The sequence below is a fragment of the Siphateles boraxobius genome, unplaced genomic scaffold, assembly GCF_051911475.1.
Source record: "Siphateles boraxobius isolate OS27281-9 unplaced genomic scaffold, OSU_SipBor_1 75, whole genome shotgun sequence".
NCBI lineage: Eukaryota > Metazoa > Chordata > Actinopteri > Cypriniformes > Leuciscidae > Siphateles > Siphateles boraxobius.
Window position 1 is genome coordinate 1,670,476 of NW_027509203.1, and position 20,977 is coordinate 1,691,452.

At 42.3% G+C, this 20,977-nt stretch overlaps 1 protein-coding gene across 2 annotated transcripts in view; it reads left to right on the forward strand.

Annotated features, from left to right (window-relative positions):
* LOC143724543 (zinc-binding protein A33-like) overlaps nt 1-20,977 on the forward strand; it is a 69,614-nt gene continuing 48,637 nt past the window's right edge. Inside the window, exons 1-6 of one of the 2 annotated variants that reach the window (XM_077217683.1) lie at nt 1-648; nt 6,788-6,883; nt 7,100-7,330; nt 7,408-7,430; nt 7,512-7,630; nt 14,469-15,494. In XM_077217683.1, coding sequence (XP_077073798.1) covers nt 223-648; nt 6,788-6,883; nt 7,100-7,330; nt 7,408-7,430; nt 7,512-7,630; nt 14,469-14,965 — 1,392 coding nt within the window. In that variant the 5' untranslated portion in view covers nt 1-222 and the 3' untranslated portion in view covers nt 14,966-15,494. Of the gene's footprint in view, nt 649-6,787; nt 6,884-7,099; nt 7,331-7,407; nt 7,431-7,511; nt 7,631-14,468; nt 15,495-20,977 lie in introns of those variants that run through there. The other variant, XM_077217682.1, reaches the window with a different exon arrangement.

Genomic DNA, 20,977 nt, shown 5'->3' on the forward strand with positions numbered 1-20,977 from the left:
ATACTAACCAGGAAGAGACTGACTTGTTATTCCTCTTTTCTGCCATACTGACTTTGTCTCGACAAAAGCCATAAAGGATCAGTGATCAGTGGAGTACGAAGGGAAAAACTTTACAGAACAATTTGAGAAGTTTCTTTCTGAACAAGTTTGTTTCTGATCTTTGTGATTCTCATGATGATTCATTTTTAAAACCGTCGCTCAGAAAGTGAAAGTAAAGTTTAGATGGCTGGAGCTCAAACAGTGAACATGGATTCACTAAATGTTTCTGTAGAAGAACTTTCTTGTCCTGTGTGCTGTGAAATTTTTAAGGCTCCTGTTCTTTTATCCTGTAGTCACAGTTTCTGTAAAGAGTGTCTTCAACAGTTCTGGAGAACCAAGACATCTCAGGAGTGTCCTGTCTGCAGGAGAAGATCCTCAAGATCTGATCCTCCAGTTAGTCTTGCGTTAAAAAACTTGTGTGACACGTTCCTGAAGGAGAGAAATGAGAGGCGTTCATCAGGGTCTGAGGAGATCTGCAGTTTACACAGTGAGAAACTCAAACTCTTCTGTCTGGAGGACAAACAGCCTGTGTGTTTAGTGTGCAGAGATTCAAAACAACATGACAATCATAAATTCAGACCCATCAGTGAACTGGTTTCATCATATAAGGTAAGACAAATGTTTCTTTGATGTAAAGAATCATAACGAGTCATAAACGCAGATCATTCCGGTTACTAACGTAACCTTGGTCCTGATAAGCAAATATCTGTGTGCGCATAGTTCCTCCTTCGATTGAGCTAAAAGCAATCAATCATTGAGGTAATTCAGGATTCAAACTCCGTCTGTCTCAGGGGGAAGAGGGCCGCATCCACACATTTGGTAAAAGTGTGTAGAGCAAGAGACAGTCCGAATGGCAGGACTTTATTATTTTGGTAAGCCACGTCTTCAAACGTGAATCTCAAGAACTGTGATAAGGGGCAATCTGGATATGAAAATATGCGTCCTCCAGATCCACTGATAAAAACCAATGAGATCTGTGAGAAGATTTGTTTCAAAGTTAGCATTCTGAAAGGGCGTCTTATCAGAGCGCGGTTCAGACATCTCAAATTGAGGATGAGTCTGAGGCCATGCTTCTTAGGAACGAGGAAGTAGCGGCTGTAAAAGCCTGACTCGCTGGGAACTTCCTCCACAGCGTTATTCACTAGCAGAGCTTGTACTTCAGTTCGGAGGACGTGAGCGTCGATGTCCGGAGATGACCTTCGTGTTTGAAGGAGAACAATTCTGATGAAAATAGTTTTCAGCGCAACTTAAATATGCAGTCGGCCCGTCTGTTTTCGTGGGCTGAAAAGCCATTTGTCTGTACAGGCGCACAAATGTGAACCAATCAGTCTTTAGTATTCAGTGTTGATTTGATTGAACAGGGCTGCAGTGATCAGGACTGGTTGTTTTTAGATCAGCTGAATGCAGTTTCAAAGATTTGAACTACGGGGGGAAATAAATTTTCACACCGGCTCAATTGCTATCCGATAACTTTTTTATTTAAATAAATAGCATTGTTATTTACAAACTGTACTTTGTGTTTACTCAGGTTGCCTTTGTTTTATGATAGGTTTTAATTTCTGAATCAATTTAGTATTTATTTAGTGGGGGCAAATACTTTTTCACTGCATTATATGCTAACTCGTTAGTTTAGATCGTATTTAGATATAAAATGTTTGACAAATAAGGGCGTGGTTAACTTTGATTGACAGCTTGATTGACAGCTGATAACGGGCTGCGCCGAGTGAAATTCCTGAAATTTGAGGTCTCGGCCATGATCTGACACAACACATCATACCACCTCTGAATCCTTTCTGAACATTTGTATTGAAATATCGTAAATAAAATTGGTTGCTTCTGCTATAAACTGCACTAACCGACACTGTAGGAGTAAGTTACTTCGCTCCATTTTTTCCGGTAAGTGACATTCCACAACTATTTCACGTAGTTAGCACTATTAAGCATCAATGTTTGTGGGCAGTGGCACTGCAACAGTTAGCATTAAATCGCCTCAGATAAGTTAGCGTCTGAGGTACCTATGGTTATAACTGATGTTTGAAACACTGTTTCTGTGAAACAGTTCTGTGAAACACGAACATCCCCCCGCTCCCTTCTTCCGTCGAGGCTCGACGAGGGAAGAAACGTGGGAGCGCGAGAGGCGGTTCGCCGTCCGAAAGGAGAGCTAGTCGTGAGCGCATGATGTACTTTTAGGGCGGGGTAACTTTAGCTCTCTTGTGTTGTAAAGAGAGCTAGCCGCACGAACATCTGCTCGCGTGCAGATACATTCAGATGGGTTGTACTCTTCAGCAGCTTTGCAGTGAATGTAGTAGCCATAGACTGTAAAAAGTAGCCTAGTCTGCCAGTCGATCTTATAACGTTACAGATAGCTGAGGCTGCAGCTGCTTGGCTGAAGAAGCGCGTCCACCGGCTGGCTCAGGCTCACACAAAGCCCGCCCTTTTACCCATAAATGGCTTGGCCAGAAGGTGGGCGGGGTTAGGATTTACCAAGATTTTCAAAGATGGCACCGCCCATACCCCCCATAAACGGCCTCAAAACCGTTATTCAGAACGTCTATGGGTGACGTCACAGACGCTTTGTCCATTTTTTTTTACAGTCTATGGGTCAAACATAGGCAAAGGGTCAAGAAGGCAGTCCAAACAAACAAAACTAGTGATGTTACATATGACACTGAAGCTTCAAAGCATGTATCGAGTTCGCAGTGCAATTTCTCATGAAGCTCCGTGTCGGAGCGCGTATTGTTTTCAGAGAAACACGCGATCAACGAAAAACGAAGCCTCACTTTCTTTCTAGTCACGTGAATGCTTCACTTTGCGTGTCGGAATGTTTGAACCCAGACCAATACTCTACAGGTTTTTAGAAGTTTAAGTCCATTTGTTAACATTTACATTACATGATCATATACACTCACCTAAAGGATTATTAGGAACACCATACTAATACTGTGTTTGACCCCCTTTCCCCTTCAGAACTGCCTTAATTCTACGTGGCATTGATTCAACAAGGTGCTGAAAGCATTCTTTAGAAATGTTGGCCCATATTGATAGGATAGCATCTTGCAGTTGATGGAGATTTGTGGGATGCACATCCAGGGCACGAAGCTCCCATTCCACCACATCCCAAAGATGCTCTATTGGGTTGAGATCTGGTGACTGTGGGGGCCATTTTAGTACAGTGAACTCATTGTCATGTTCAAGAAACCAATTTGAATAATTCTAGCTTTGTGACATTGTGCATTATCCTGCTGGAAGTAGCCATCAGAGGATGGGTACATGGTGGCCATAAAGGGATGGACATGGTCAGGAACAATGCTCAGGTAGGCGGTGGCATTTAAACGATGCCCAATTGGTACAAAGGGGCCTAAAGTGTGCCAAGAAAACATCCCCCACACCATTACACCACCACCACCAGCCTGCACAGTGGTAACAAGGCATGATGGATCCATGTTCTCATTCTGTTTACGCCAAATTCTGACTCTACCATCTGAATGTCTCAACAGAAATAGAGACTCAGCAGACCAGGCAACATTTTTCCAGTCTTCAAATGTCCAATTTTGGTGAGTTCTTGCAAATTGTAGCCTCTTTCTCCTATTTATACTGGAGATGAGTGGTACCCGGTGGGGTCTTCTGCTGTTGTAGCCCATCCGCCTCAAGGTTGTGCGTGTTGTGGCTTCACAAATGCTTTGCTGCATACCTCGGTTGTAACGAGTGGTTATTTCAGTCAAAGTTGCTCTTCTATCAGCTTGAATCAGTCGGCCCATTCTCCTCTGACCTCTAGCATCTACAAGGCATTTTCACCCACAGGACTGCCGCATACAGGATGTTTTTTTCCTTTTCACACCATTCTTTGTAAACCCTAGAATTGGTTGTGCGTGAAAATCCCAGTAACTGAGCAGATTGTGAAATACTCAGACTGGCCCGTCTGGCACCAACAACCATGCCACGCTCAAAATTGCTTAGATCACCTTTCTTTCCCATTCTGACATTCAGTTTGGAGTTCAGGAGATTGTCTTGACCAGGACCACACCCCTAAATGCATTTAAGCAACTGCCATGTGATTGGTTGATTAGATAATTGCATTAATGAGAAATTGAACAGGTGTTCCTAATAATCCTTTAGGTGAGTGTATTCTGCCATGTAAACATAAACATAGAAACCATAAAATAATTAGACTTCCCTTTACTTGCATCAAGCAACTTTGTTGGTATTTTTATAATTAGTATTAATATAATTGTTACATTTAATTTATTTCCACACTTTAATATGTGAACCATATTATCAGAAAACTGAACATTACGAGTTGTCAGGCTTTTATTTGTGCTTAATAGATAAAACAATGGCGCTGCGCCCTCGGGTTTATGGCTGCTATATATTTGACCTGCCACAGGATGGCGCTGTTTTCAACACTCTTGATGCTTCAAATCTTTTCCCGGAACAAGCAGGGGAAAGTCTCAGTCAAAGCAGTCTAAGGAAAGCCTGGCCACTCCCTATTAAGCCCTATTGTACCGAATTTTGGTTGTAGTTCCACCAGAGTTTCACTGGGGGGCGATCGTCCGAGTGCAAAATGAATGGGAGACTATGGGGCTAGACGGCTAAATTTGTCTCTTTCACCCGATTGCCGTTGAGAAATCTCAGATTTGAATGTAGATTTTGCAAGTTCAACATGGGTTATAGGTCCAAAGTTGAATGAACAAGTACTTATGTCCTTTTGATTTCTTATAGGTTGAGTTGTGGTTGCCCATAACACGCTAGCATTCTGCTAATGGACTTTGATTGGTCAGTGAAGGACTGATTACGTCCAGAGATACCACTTGATGGCATTGTGGCATCCGAAGTATTTTCAGCGTGGTCTTTTAAAACAACAAAACAAAAACTCTTCTAGCACGTGTATTTGCCTGTGTCAGCGGTGTTGTCGATGCCTCGAGAGAAAAGAAAGTGCAGATCGCGAAAGCACCAAGGGGACTGAAGGATTGCCGTAAAGCAGTTCTCTGGTCGTACGATGTGTATGACGTCATTGCCATTTTAAAAGACTTTTTAAAGCAAATAAGTGACTCTAAAAAATCTAACACCCAGTAATCTGTAATTTCTTTGCATCTCCTTTCGAATACAACATTCAAATTACTAGACAAAAAATTATATCCTGAAAAAAGTGGATTTTTACGTAGAAAAAAGTGGCTTTTTTTTACACAGGCTTTAAAAGTGGAAGTATACAGCAGTGCAGAGATCGTTTCCGCACCGAGTCAATTTTTGCTGTGCTGCACCGCACTGAATTAAAGTGGCAGCGCATTGTACACATTAAAATAGACATAGATTGACAAGAAACTGTAATAATTTCATCATATACGCATAATTACAGTTAACGTGTTCTACAGTTACTAAATTACAGGGTCAAGAAAAACAAAAACGTATGATTATAGTCTCAAAAGTTGGAAAATGCCATCATATATGATTTTTCCCCCTCAAAAAATACATGATATAGGCTATATTTTGGGGAGGGGATCAGGGGAAACTACATGTAAAACAAAGAATCACAATGATTAAAATTAATTTTCATACTGTTTCAATGTCTTCCCATACAGAAATGTAATATGTCAATATAAGTAAATTACATAATGTCAGTGCCCATGTATGTCTGCTGCTATATGAGAATATATGCAAACTTCATATATATAGAACACATAGACATATATGAAACATATATTTCAAATTATAGCAAAAATGGTCGTTTTCATGTAAGTGCCATATATTTTCTTGTATATGCACATAAATGTTAAATATATGTAAGACGCATATATGTATATATGCATATATGTACTTATTTCAATGCATCAGTATCACATGCATGTATGTTTACATACATGTATTAAATATGTGGGAAACAAATATGTTATCACATATTTATACATAATGTTGGCCATATATGTGAGAAACCAATAGTACTATAGCCTACTGTAATATATGCAGATAATTATATGGTATCATATATGGATGAACTCAAATATTTTCTTCACATGTTTGGACACATAAATGTTCATACAGTATATGTTGCAGGCATATATTGCGTTCTCAGATAAGTCAAATATATGTATAGATATATGTCATGCTATTTAAAATATAAGTACATATATAGCCATATATAAATTTTTTGTATTGGTTAAACAATGTCAAAGGTAACGTTTGGATTTAAAATCAAAATTACTTAGCCATTTTTGATTTTGTGGCACACAGAAACTGTGGATCAGTAGCGCACTACAAACGCAGCATATGTGAAAGCACTGTAGTGCGTACTGCTCCTGTACCGCAACACGCACCGCATACGCACTGCACACGGAGTATGTGTGAAACGGGCGTGACGCTTCATTTGCCCATCCCTAAACGAAACACACAAGGTTGGGAACAAGACAAACGGATAATCCAAAGGCAGGCAGAGAGTCCAAAAAACGAAATACAGGGAATCAGAGAAATGCTCAGAGATGTAGTGCAACAATATATGAAAGTGAATGTGAAAACCAGGCTTATAAAGGGTGAGCTAAACAAGGTGATGACAAACAGGTGAATGTGATCAATGATGATGAGTCCGGGCAGTGAGTTATGGGAGATGTAGTTGTGAGGGGAAAACAAAACACTGAAGTGAAATGCCCTCTGGTGGCTCTAAAGGGCACTCCAGCTGATGACCGTTACAATAGCTGTATTGTCTTCCCTTCACTGTAATCTGGTGTTTTAATGTTTTTTTTTTTTTGTTCAATTCTAGGAGGAGCTCAATACAGCACTGAAGTCCTTACAAGAGAAACTTCAACACAATGAAAAAATGAAAAGAGAGTTTGAGAAAACAGTTCAACACATCAAGGTGAGGAAACAGAAACGAGAGTCATTTTCATTACAGCTGTTGGACACTATATACAGTTATGATTTGATATAATGGATTACAGTTTATTATTTCTGTAAATGACTAGCAGCAATCTGCCTCTGGATCTGCTTTATGTCAGGTATCCGAGTTTATCTTGGATATTAATGATGTAAAGTGTTGATTGAGATGATTAAAGTGAATGTGCTTTGATTTCAGTCTCAAGCTGAGCACACAGAGAGTCAGATTAAACATCAGTTTGAGAAGCTTCATCAGTTTCTCAGAGATGAAGAAGAAGCTACAGTCACTGCACTGAGGGAGGAAGAGGAGCAGAAGAAGCAGAGGATGAAGGAGAAGCTGGAGGAGATGAACACACACATCTCAGCTCTTTCACACACAATCAAAGACATGGAGGAGATGATGAAAGCCAGTGACGTCTGCTTTCTGAAGGTCTGATTTCAGATCACTGGTTGATCATTGGTTGATTGATTGAGTTCTTGATGATAAATGGTGTGTTTGTTTTGCAGGAGTTTCCAGTCTCAAAGGAAAGGTGAGTGATCTGCTCCTGTCTCTGGTCTCTCTGGTTCTGATCCAAAGCCACTGCAGGTCTGACTCCTGAATGTTCTTCCAGAGTCCAGAGCTCACGGCCGGATCCACAGATGGCTTCTGGAGCTTTGATTCATGTGCCACGATACTTGGGCAACCTGCCGTTCAGAGTCTGGAAGAAGATGCAGGATATCGTCCAAAACAGTGAGTCTGACAGATAGATAGATAGATAGATAGATAGATAGATAGATAGATAGATAGATAGATAGATAGATAGATAGATAGATAGATAGATAGATAGATAGATAGATAGACATGATAGATAGATAGAGAGACTGACATGATAGATAGATAGATAGATAGATAGATAGATAGATAGATAGATAGATAGATAGATAGATAGACAGAGATAGATAGATAGATAGATAGATAGATAGATAGATAGATAGATAGATAGACAGAGATAGATAGATAGACAGAGATAGATAGATAGATAGATAGATAGATAGATAGATAGATAGATAGATAGATAACTATAATGTACATTTCCTGAAGAAAATGTGAGTGGTGCTTGCACTAGCAAAACTTGGAACAAGGCAAATGCTAACACAATTAGTATTTTGCTAACATGATGCTAACACATTTATCATGTTGTTAACACGATTAGCATGTTTTTAGCATGATGCTAACATGATTATCATTTTGCAAACATACTTTTAGAGAGATGCTAACAAAATCACCATGTTGCTTGCATGTTTTAGCAAGATACTAATATGATTAACATGATGCTAGCATGATTAACATGTTGTTAAAATGGTGCTAACGTGATTAACATGTTGCTACTGCGTTTTAGTTAGCATTGTTGACATGTTTCAACACTTAGTTAATTGCTATTAGCATGTAGCTATTCTGCTAGCATGTGAAGTATGATGGAAGTTCTGTTTGCTAGCATTAGTCAAAGGAGCCAACCGCCATGTCTCTACGATGTTCTTGTGCAGAGATATAGGTCTTGCTGAACAGTTGCTAGGGTACTCTGTTTAGTTGCTAGGGGGTGACTTGACAGCTGCCAGTGATGTTACTTCAAAGGCTGCTTGCCAGTATAAATGATATAAACCAACCGCAACTCCTCTATGACATTCAGATTACAATATCCCTCTTTGGATTTGGGTTGCTAGGGTGCTCGACAATGGTTGCTAGGGCATGGCTAGGAAGTGTTGAAGGCGATTCATGATTGTAAGTCAAACACAATAGACAATCATAATAAACTAATTTAAAACAAAACACGGACTATTCATTGGTTTCAGTCACGTGACTTTTTTGTTGTGGCCGCCATCTTTAGGACCTTTGCGTTAAATTGCGTAACCTCTCCCTGGTGATCGGAAAGATGTCGCACACTAAAATAGCGCACCTCACTACAGATGAAAAGCAACGGTATTTAAATAAAATAGATACTTTAGGTATAGATCCGTATTTACTGTTAAACGAACTGCTGACTCCACTAAAGTCTAGTAAAAACTTGCCAAATTTTATGTTTGCTGACATTTACATCTACCTCGTCCAATCGCTCTCCATTCACCGGCGAAGCTCTCAAGGCAGGGGCGTAATTTACGGTGGGACATTCCCCATCACTTTTTGCTAGGGTCGATATTGTCCCCACCACTTTTGAAACATCTCGCGCCACCGATGTACCAATACAAATAAATAAAACATCTTCAGTTAACTTGCAGAGCATTCATTTCGTTTGTTTGTTAAATAAGAGGTGATTTAGCGCTGAAATGTGTTGTTTTTGAAATCAAGTGATCAAAGTGGTCGTTGACTCTGATCAGTGGTGCAGATAAAGTGTTCTCTCGTGACTCACACACACCGCACAGTCTTCACACACGCTTTAATCCATTTCAGAGACTCTCTATTCGTTCCGGTGAAAGAAGCACAAAATAAAATGTACAAAAATGTGTTCCTGATTGATATACAACCACTGATAGACATAATCTAGTTCTCTGACTATGTATTTATTTTCAGTATTAAAGGGGACCTATTATGCAAAATTCACTTTTGCATGGTGTTTGGACATAAATGTGTGATGGCAGTGTGTGTACACAACCACCCTGCAGTGCTAAAAATCCACCCACTTCTTTTATTTAAATCCCATAAATCATAAGCAGTGTCTCCCAACGACCTGTTTTCAGAATGCGGCTTTAGTGACGTCACTAAGTACAGGCCCCGCCCACGAGTGTTGACAGACAGTAGGCTTGTTTGAGATGTGCCTTGCCCCGCCTGAAATGTAGTCGAGAGTAGGCGGCTGCAGTGAGAGGAGGAGTGAAGGAAGCGCAGGCAAGCCGGACAGTTCTCGCTTCTCGCAGTGGATCAGACACCTGCGAGATCAATGATGGATATCGCGGGATTCACGGGATTCACTGTGTCGTCAGCAAGTCGTTTCCCATCATGCTTTTGATCAGCGCAGTCGGTGGAGAGCAAATCCGACACGTGCGCCTTGCGCTCGCGAGAGCTTTTTGACACACGTCAGCATGACATAAGAGCAAGGCGGACCGCACTCGGACACATTTCTAACCCGGCATGTGTATCGCGCTGATCACTGGTGATCGGTTCTGCACAGATTTTGCTCATCTCAAACAAGCCTACTGCCGTTCTAACATAGAACCGCCCTGATCGAGGTCACAGCGAGTTGAGAGTTGTACACATCCGCCATTGCTGAACTGACGAGAATGTCTCCCAAGCGTTGTCGGTGTTGTGTAGCTGGATGTATTAATCCACATACCTCTGTTTATTTACTGGAGCGATAGGCCTAACATTATTGATCATGGTAGTAATGAAAGTGAGAGCGCGCACTTTATTGCAGTTCATAGGAGTTGTTTTACGGATATACAGTTTACCAGTTTATTAAGCACCCCCTGAAAAGGTGTGTATAATATTTGTTTACTGTTAGTTGTAACGAGTGTTTTTTGTACTTCGCTGTGTATGTTGATAATAATGAAAGGGAGAGGGAGAGAGTTTATGGATAATACTTTAATGCGGACTTCTTATAACGTTACAGTGTTTATTCAGCTCTTACAGTGATTTTCTAGAGTGAAATTGACGCTTCATCTTTTGTGTGATGTACAATAAACTTCATTGAACTCATCAGTATATTTTTACAACATTCGGACGCGGTCCGCTACAACAGGCTTGTACTAATAGTGGATAAAAGAAAGATGGAAAAACAACTTCTAACCGTAATTAAACTAGACTATACCTGTTCAGTCTCCATACAACATATATTATCCTGCTCTGTGGGCATTATTGTCCGACTCCAGGTCGAAATGAACACGGCTACTGAGAGTTTATGTTTTGATATTATCATTCCGTGAGATGAGAGATTGTCCTGACACACGTCCTGCGAGCTCGTGAGCCTCCGCCCTCTGGGCCGGCAGCAGCTGCTCATTTGCATTTAAAGGGATACACACTAAAACGGTGCGTTTTTCTGAGCCTCAAAAAGTGACAATTTAAACATGCTGTGGAAATTTATCTGTTGGGTATTTTGAGCTAAAACTTCACATACACACTCTGGGGACATCAGAGATTTATTTTACATCTTGTGAAAAGGGGTATAATAGGTCCCCTTTAACAACATGAGATCTTATTAAATGACAAATTAAACCCAGTGTACTATTTAAATCGATTGCTGGACATTGATTTAGCATTGTATTAAATGCCCCCATGAAGGAAATGTTCTTGAAGGGAACAGGAAGGGTAAGTGGCACTCTGTTAATCAAGCGATATTAACGTTACACGAGTAATTGCTGAACATAAAAGCATCGCTGAACTGGGATGCTAATAATGTCGGTAAAGCACCTCTCTTGTATTATCAGTGACGTTTGGACACCTTAATTTTCAATTCTCATTTATTTGTAAAGCGCTTTTCACAATATTTCAAAGCAGCTTTACAGAAAATGCATGCATCTACATTACAATTTAGAGTGTCCAAGTTATGCATTTCAGAAATGTAATGTAATAAGGACTGTAAAAAGATGGAATAATGAAGCAGAGCAGGATCTTCAGGCCTGCTTTGATTGCACTGATTGAACTGTTTTTGAAGCTGCTACCAACGATCTGGATGAGCTCACAGATACTGTAACATCATATATAAGTTTCTGTGAGGATACATGCATTCCTACCAGGACATTCTTATCATTTACTAATGATAAACCATTGTTTACTGGGAAACCCAAACACCTTCGTCATGCCAAAGAGGATGCCTACAGAAGTGGGGATAAAATAACCAGGCCAGAAACAGACTGACAAAGGAGATCAGAGTTGCTAAAAGAAGCTACTCTGAAAAACCAGTTTTCATCCAACGACCCATCATCAATCTGGAATGGCCTGAGGAGCATCACCAACTACAAGTCACCATCCCCCCGATCTGTGGACAATCAACACCTGGCTGATGATTTAAACTCATTTTATTGCAGGTTTGAAAATCCCTCATTCGCACCACACACCGGCTCTGATCTGCACTTCACACATTCACCATCACCTCCTGCACTCCCATTACTCCCCCCTCCTGCCATCCAACCTGAGCTTAAGGTCTGTGTGGAGGACGTGAGCCGAGTCTTCAAAAAACAGAAGACTAGGAAAGCCTCAGGCCCAGATGGCATCTCATCTGCTTGTTTAAAAGCCTGCGCTGACCAACTGGCCCCGGTCTTCACGCAGATTTTCAATCGATCATTGGAGCAGTGTGTAGTTCCCTGCTGCTTCAAACGCTCCACTATCATTCCTGTCCCCAAAAAACCCAAAATCACTGGACTTAATGACTACAGACCTGTCGCTCTCACGTCTGTGGTCATGTGGTTTGAAAGACTGGTGTTGGCCCATCTCAAGGACATCGCTGGACCCCTGCTGGATCCATTTCAGTTTGCTTACAGAGCAAACAGGTCTGTGGATGATGCAGTCAACATGGGACTGCATTATATCCTGCAACATCTCGACAGACAAGGGACTTATGCAAGGATCCTCTTTGTGGACTTCAGTTCGGCCTTCAATACCATCATGCCTGGTCTTCTGACAGCCAAACTGACCCAGCTCTCCATACCATCCTCGATCTGTCAGTGGATCACCAGCTTCCTGACGGACCAGCAGCAGCGGGTGAGACTGGGGAAACTCACATCCAGGACTCTCACCACCAGCACTGGTGCCCCCCAAGGGTGCGTTCTCTCCCCACTGCTCTTCTCCCTGTACACTAATGACTGCTCTTCTAAAGACCCCTCTGTCAAGCTCCTGAAATTTGCCGACGACACCACTGTCATCGGTCTCATCCGAAACGGTGACGAGTCTGCTTACAGACTGGAGGTTGAACAGCTGGCTGTCTGGTGCAGTTATAACAACTTTGAGGTGAACACGCTCTAAACAGTGGAGATGATCGTGGACTTCAGGAGGAACAGCTCAGCACTCCCCCCACTCACCATCATGAACAGCACTGTGGAAGCAGTGGAGTCATTCAGGTTCCTGGGCACTTCCATCTCTCAGGACCTGAAGTGGGACAATCACATTGACTCCATTGTGAAAAAAGCCCAGCAGAGACTTTACTTCCTTCGCCAGCTGAGGAAATTCAACCTGCCACAGGAGCTGCTGATTCAGTTCTACTCCGCCGTCATTGAGTCTGTCTTATGCACTTCCATCACTGTCTGGTTTGGTTCAGCTACCAAATCAGACATCAGGAGACTACAACGGACAGTCCGGACTGCGGAGAGGATTATTGGTGCCCCCCTGCCAAACCTCCAGGACCTGCACTCTTCCAGAGTGAGGAAGAGAGCAGGTAAAATCACCACAGACTCCACTCACCCTGGACACCACCTGTTTGAACTGTTACCGTCAAGACGGCGACTCAGATCACTGGCCACAAGAACATCTCAGCACAGGAACAGTTTCTTCCCACAGGCCATTTCCCTCCTGAACAGTTAACACTCCTCCCAAGGCATATGCCTTAAGTGCAATACTCCCACTGTTAAGTGCAATACCCTACAACTCAGTTGATACTTATATGTAGATTTATTTATTTATAATATTCAAAACACTATAAATATGTTCATAATCTGTAAATCTGAAAATGTCTATTCTGACTAAACCCAACTGTGATACTTTTATTCTCATATATTTATATTTTTATTTTTATTTTTTATTCTTATAATTTGTAGTATTATGTTTCTTGTTGTATTTGTATTTGTATATGTCCAATGGAAGCCTCAGTACCAAAACAAATTCCTTGTGTGTGCAAGCACACTTGGCAATTTAAGCTCTTTCTGATTCTGATTCTGATTCTGATTCTGAAATGTATACAAATCATGCAGTTAGCTAATAATCTATTCATTTAAACAATGTAACGTTATTAAGGCAGAAACAGTGAGCAGTAGTTTAACATACTGAAGCAGAACAACAACATAATTCAGCCAAACGTATAACCTTAATGTAAATATAGATAGCGGTCTAGAATAAGTTTATATGTGTTCCAATTGTTAACTACATGTTTTAATTTAGCTAGCTAACCTGTAATTTCCTAATTTCCAGGTGAACGTTAATTTCTCAACATTTCTTTGAGATTTGCTGTTATCACAGTTTACAGCACAGCGGATCGACGGCATGTTGCAATTCGGTCCTACAAATGGCGGCCGCACCACTGTGTGACGTCACATGAAATCTATGAATAAGAGCCAATAAAATGAAGAAGATCAGATGCTGCTGAAGATCAGACACACACTTAACAGTTTTTCATCGACAGCATAAATCTCAACAGATCTCATTGATTTATTGTTATTTAATTTTCCCAAAGTATCAGTTTCTCTTGATGGACACAAATGTCTGAATCTCATATTTAATGTTTGTAGTTGATGCCGTTAAACGCTGATGATAAAAACGAGTGTGAAACTAATAACAGCACTGACAGTGATCAGAGGAAAATGAGTGTCATAATTCATAATAATCTGTGTTGTGTTCACTCTTGATCATTATATGAAGATCAGAATAAGAGCATGTGTTGATTGTGTCTCATCAGCTCCTGTGATTCTGGATCCAAACACTGCAGATTCACGTCTCGTCCTGTCTGATGACCTGACCAGTGTGAGAAACAGCGGCAACAAACAAACTCTTCCTGATAATCCAGAGAGATTTAACTGTTATCTCTGTGTTCTGGGTTCAGAGGGTTTTAACTCAGGAACACACTGCTGGGATGTGGAGGTTAAAGAGAGTGAACTCTGGATTATTGGAGTAACTACAGCATCAAACCAGAGGAAGGGACTCGGTTTCTTCAACACTGATGTCTGGAGTGTGGAGTATCAGTACGGACGGTCTCCAGGTTCTGGTTTTCATGTTGAACAGAAGCTTGATCGCGTGAGAGTGAATCTGGACTATAATGGAGGAACGGTGTCATTCTCTGATCCTGTAACTAACACACATCTACACACATTCACAACCACCTTCACTCACACACTCTTTCCATTCTTCCGGTGTTATCTTGGCTCTCTGAAGATCTTACCGGTCCATAGTCAGTAAGCGTCACTCCTGTAGATCTGGATCTTCTGCTTTCATCATGTTTCCAATATTTAATCATCTCACATAAGTAAGAGTGCTGTTGATCTGAGTATCAGTATGTTGGCTGCGATTGGGCCGTGATGATCACATGACTGATATCCAGCACTACAGCAACTCTCAGATCAATAAACATCAAGTTTTCATTTATATTCACTTCACACAATTAGACGATTAGAGACAGTTTTAGCATTAATGTTTTCAGGATAACTGACATTTACCAGATTATTTCAATCAATGTGTGTTTATTAATTTCTAACTTTTGCATCATAATTATATATATTGATATCATATTTTTTTTTGTAATACATCAAATAACTGAAGCAGTAAATTCTGCACATTTTCAGTGTTTGTTCAACATGAGACTAAATGAATAATTATTTCAGTTATAGAGGTGAAATGATCATTTGTTCATTGGAATAAATGGATGTAAAAGGTTCTTGCTGATGATCGCTTGAACTATTTGTTTTAAATAAAATAATATGTGATTTAATGCTCAGAGTGAAAGATTAAATGTTTAGAGGTTGGAATAATGGCAGGATGCACCATTTCTCCACTGGCTTTTACCATGGCAATGGAAGTAATCATTAGGGCATCAAAATGGGTAGTAGGAGGAGAGCGCTTGGCTTCTCGGAAGCGACCACCACCAATCAGAGCATACATGGACGACATGACAACCATGACTACAACGGTAGCCTGCACTAATCGGTTATTGGGGAAGTTAACAGATAATATTGAATGGGCACGAATGCAATTTAAGCCCTATAAATCAAGGAGCATCTCCATAATTAAAGGCAAGGTAGTAGATAAAACATTCTTCATTAATGGTGAGGCAATACCAACAGTTTCTCAGAAGCCAGTGAAGAGTCTAGGGAGATGGTACGATGGGGATCTAAAGGACACAGTTCGAGTGGGAGAAGTTAGACGACAAGCAGTGGAAGGGTTGAAGAGCATAAACAGCTGTGCTCTACCAGGCAAACTGAAACTCTGGTGCTTTCAGTTTGGTCTACTGCCAAGGTTGCTGTGGCCACTGACTGTGTATGAGGTTTCTTTGACAACAGTGGATAAGCTGGAAGCGTTAATAAGTTCATACATCAGGAAATGGTTGGGAGTTCCACGCTGCCTCAGCAGAGTGGGACTTTATAGTAAAGGAGTATTGCAGCTGCCAGTCTCTGCTTTAACCGAGGAGTTTAAGTGTGCCAAGGTCAGACTGGAAATGACTTTAGCAGAGTCACGCGACAAATGTGTAAGGGAGGCAGCCCCTGTGGTAAAAACTGGTAGAAAGTGGTCAGCAAAGAAATCTGTAGTAGAGGCAAAGGCTGACCTTCAAATTGGGGATATCGTGGGACAGGTACAGCATGGAAGAGGGGGTTTTGGGCTCAGTTTAGCTCCTCCTAAATGGCATAAGGCAGGCCCAGCCCAAATGAGGAAGCTGGTAGTCAACGAGGTGCGAAAGCAGGAGGAGAGGATGAGATGTATAAAGGCCATTTCCCAGGCCAAGCAGGGAGAGTGGATGAGATGGGAGAGTGTGGAACAACGCAAAATGGGCTGGCAAGACCTTTGGTCAATGGAAGAGAGTAGGATCAGTTTCCTTATTAGGTCAACATATGATGTTCTCCCATCACCGCAGAACCTAAACCTCTGGGTAGGAGAGGATCCATCTTGTCCTTTGTGTTCATCACCTGCCACATTAAGGCACATTTTGACAGGATGTAAGGTGGCTCTTAGCCAGGGTCGGTTTACTTGGCGCCATGATCAAGTATTGCGATGTTTGGCTTTAGCATTGGAAGGCAAGCGTAGTTTGACCAATAAATTGCCGCCTGTTCTAGCAAAACATTACACGCAGAAGACAATATTCCTCCGCCCAGGCGAGCAACCACCAAGAAAAGGTGCTAACACCAATTCTCGCCCAGGACAACTGGAAGCTGCTAGGGACTGGAAGATGCTGGTTAATCTTGATCAACGGCTTATTTTTCCACCTGAGATTGCCACCACTAACCTACGACCAGATATTGTTTTGTGGTCTGGATCAGCACGCATTGTTCAACTGATAGAGTTAACAGTGCCATGGGAGGATGCGGTAGATGAGGCATATGAGAGGAAGAAACTGCGGTATGCTCATCTGGCCACTGAAGCAGAACAGCGAGGATGGAGAGTCCAGGTTTATCCAGTGGAAGTGGGTTGTCGAGGTTTTGTGGCACACTCTACAACCCGATTCCTCAGAGACGTCGGATTCAGTGGCCAAGAGTTGCGTCGTACAGTAAAGAACTTATCTGAAGCAGCAGAAAGGAGCAGCAACTGGCTGTGGTTGAGACGGAAAGATTCTAGCTGGCTGTGTACAGGCCGCCATGCTACGGTTTCGTAGAATTCTTGAAAACTTGAAAGGTCTGTTGGTTTATTTGTATAGGTTGTATAGTATTTACAGTCATTACGTTCCTGTGTATATTGCGTGAATGACGGGTGGTTGGGCAGATATTGTGTTTTGCGGTAGGTGGTATGCCATACGGAACCGTTGCCACTGAAACTGCATATTAATGCACCAGTTGGGCTCGACAGCCTTAGTCAAACGGGTTGGCGCGTATGGTTGGGTTGCGGAGAGATTGTGAGATTGTGGTTAGGTCTCAGCAGCAACTGTTGGTTTATTTGTATAGGTCGTATAGTATTTACAGTCATTACGTTCCTGTGTATATTGCGTGAATGACGGGTTGCTGGGCAGATATTGTGTTTTGTGGTAGGTGGTATGCCATACGGAACCGTTGCCACTGAAACTGCATATTAACGCACCAGTGGGGCTCGACAGCCTTAGTCAAACGGGCGGCGCGTATGGTTGGGTTGCGGAGAGATTGTGAGATTGTGGTTAGGTCTCAGCAGCAAGAGGGAAGTAGAGGTCAGTAAGCTGGGCTGAGTTGAGTGGGGGACGGAGGGGGGTGACTCTGGGACGCCAGAGTCACTGTCGAGCCCTCTTGAGGTGTCGTGGGCTAGTCGACGAAACACTGAGGACGGAAGGTGCCCACTTGAAGACCCTAGAGATGTTCCCTACTCCGCTCAATCCAGGGGGTTGTTATGGGGGGACCGCACTGTGGTTGCAGCCGTTGTGTGTGCTGACGCGCAATATTAACACCAGACAGAAGATTCACGTCACCAGATGGAAAGAAGCGTAAATGGATGGAGAAGCATAGGTTACTGTAAAGCTACGTCTTAGTTGGTGATTATCTTGGCGAAAGCCGAGTACAAATCAGCATGAAGTTTTAACATCTACTCTCGTGTAATGGAAATCATTTGGGATGATAATTAGGATTTAATCATGGAAACAATACAGACGTAACATGTTGTTTATTTTGCCTTTCTTTTTGGCAGTATTGGAAACTCCAACAGTCTTCCTCCGTTTCACAGACGCCACATATTTAGTTTTGACGAGCGGCAGAGATTATCAAGGCGCTGTTTTCCTCATCCATTTTGAAACAACATGTTATTATATATGATTTCCATTACACAAGAGTAGATGTTAAAACTTCATTATGATTTGTACTCGGCTTTCGCCAAGATAAGCACCAACTAAGATGTAGCTTTACAGTAACCTATGCTTCTCCATCCATTTATGCTTCTTTCCAAATGGTGATGTGAATCTCCTTCTGTCTGGTGTTAATAGCTGCAGTGTATTTACAACGGCTGCAACCAAAGTGCGGTCCCCTCATGACAACCGTCTGGATTGAGCAGAGTAGGGGACATCTGTAGGGTCTTCAAGTGGGCACCTTCAGTCCTCAGTGTTTCGTCGACTAGCCCACGACACCTCAAGAAGGCTCGACAGTGACTCTGGCGTCCCAGAGTCACCCCCCTCCATCCCCCACTCAACTCAGCCCAGCTTACTGACCTTTACCTCCCTCCTGCTGCTGAGGTTGCTCCTTCCTCGTAGTTCACATGTGACCTAACCACAATCTCTCACAACCTCTCCACAACCCGACCATACGCGCCAACCCGTTTGACTAAGGCTGTCGAGCCCCACTGCGGACGTTAAAGCGGTCAGTGGCAACGGTTCCGTATGGCATACTACCGCAAAACACAATATCTGTCCAAACACCAATCCTCATTCACGCAAAATACACAGGAATGTAATAACTGTAATTACTATGCAAACTATACAAATAAACTCTTCAAATTTTCAAGAATTTTTCGAAACCGTAGCATGGGGGCCTCTACACAGCCAGCCAGACTCTTTCCGTCTCAACCACAGCCAGTTGCTGCTCCTCTCTGCTGCTTCAGATAAGCTCTTTACTGTGCGACGCAACTCTTGGCCACTGAATCCGACGTCTCTGAGGAACCGGGTTGTGGAGTGTGCCACAAATCCTCGACAACCCACTTCCACTGGATAAACCCGGACTCTCCATCCTCGCTGTTCTGCTTCAGTGGCCAGCTGAGCATACCGCAGTTTCTTCCTCTCATATGCCTCATCTACAGCATCCTCCCATGGCACTGTTAACTCTATCAGTTGAACAATGCGTGCTGATCCAGACCACAAAACAATATCTGGTCTGAGGTTAGTGGTGGCAATCTCAGGTGGACAAATAAGCCGTTGATCAAGATCAGCCAGCATTTTCTGGTCCCTAGCAGCTTCCAGTTGTCCTGAGCGAGAATTGGTTTTAACACCTTTTCTTGGTGGTTGCTCGGCTGGGCGGAGGAATATTGGCTTCTGTGTGTAATGTTTTGCTAGAACAGGTGGCAACTTATTGGTCATGTTACGCTTGCCTTCCAATGCTAATGCCAAACATCGGAGTACTTGGTCATGACGCCAAGTAAACCAACCTTGACTAAGAGCCACCTTACATCCTGTCAAAATGTGCCTTATTGTGGCAGATGATGAGCACAAAGGACAAGAGGGATCCTCTCCTACTCAGAGGTTTAGGTTCTGTGGTGATGGGAGAACATCATATGTTGACCTGATAAGGAAACTGATCCTACATTCTTCCATTGACCAGAGGTCTTGCCAGCCCATATTGCGTTGTTCCACACTCTCCCATCTCATCCACTCTCCCTGCTTGGCCTGGGTAATGGCTTTTATACACCTCATCCTCTCCTCCTGCTTTAGCACCTCGTTGACTACGAGCTTCCTCTTTTGAGCTGGGGCTGCCTTGTCAGAATCAGAATCAGAAAGAGCTTTATTGCCAAGTGTGCTTGCACACACAAGGAATTTGTTTTGGTACTGAGGCTTCCAGTGGACATATACAAATACAACATGAAACATAATACTACAAATTATAAGAATAAAAAATAAAAATATAAATATATGAGAATAAAACCATTTTTTGTGCCATTTAGGAAGAGCTAAACTAAGCACAAAACCCCCTCTTCCATGCTGTACGTGCCCCACGATATCACTAATTTGAAGGGCAACCTTTGCCTCTTCCACAGATATCTTTGCTGACCACTTTCTACCAGTTTTTATCAAAGGGGCTGCCTCCCTTACATATTTGTCGCGTGACTCTACTAAGGTAATTTCCAGTCTGACCTTGGCGCACTCTAACTCCTCGGTTAAAGCAGAGACTGGCAGCTGCAATATTCCTTTACTATAAAGTCCCACTCTGCTCAGGCAGCGTGGAACTCCCAGCCATATCCTGATATATGAACTTATTAATGCTTCCAGCTTATCCACTGTTGTCAAAGAAACCTCAGACACAGTCAGTGGCCACAGCAACCTCGGCAGTAGACCAAACTGAAAGCACCAGAGTTTTAGTTTCCCTGGTAGAGCGCAGCTGTTTATGCTCTTCAACCCTTCCACTGCTTGTTGTCTAACTTCTCCCACTCGAACTGTGTCCTTTAGATCCCCATCGTACAATCTCCCAAGACTCTTCACTGGCTTCTGAGAAACTGTTGGTATTGCCTCACCATTAATGAAGAATGTTTTATCTACCACCTTGCCTTTAATTATCGAGATGCTCCTTGATTTAGAGGGCTTAAATTGCATTCGTGCCCATTCAATGT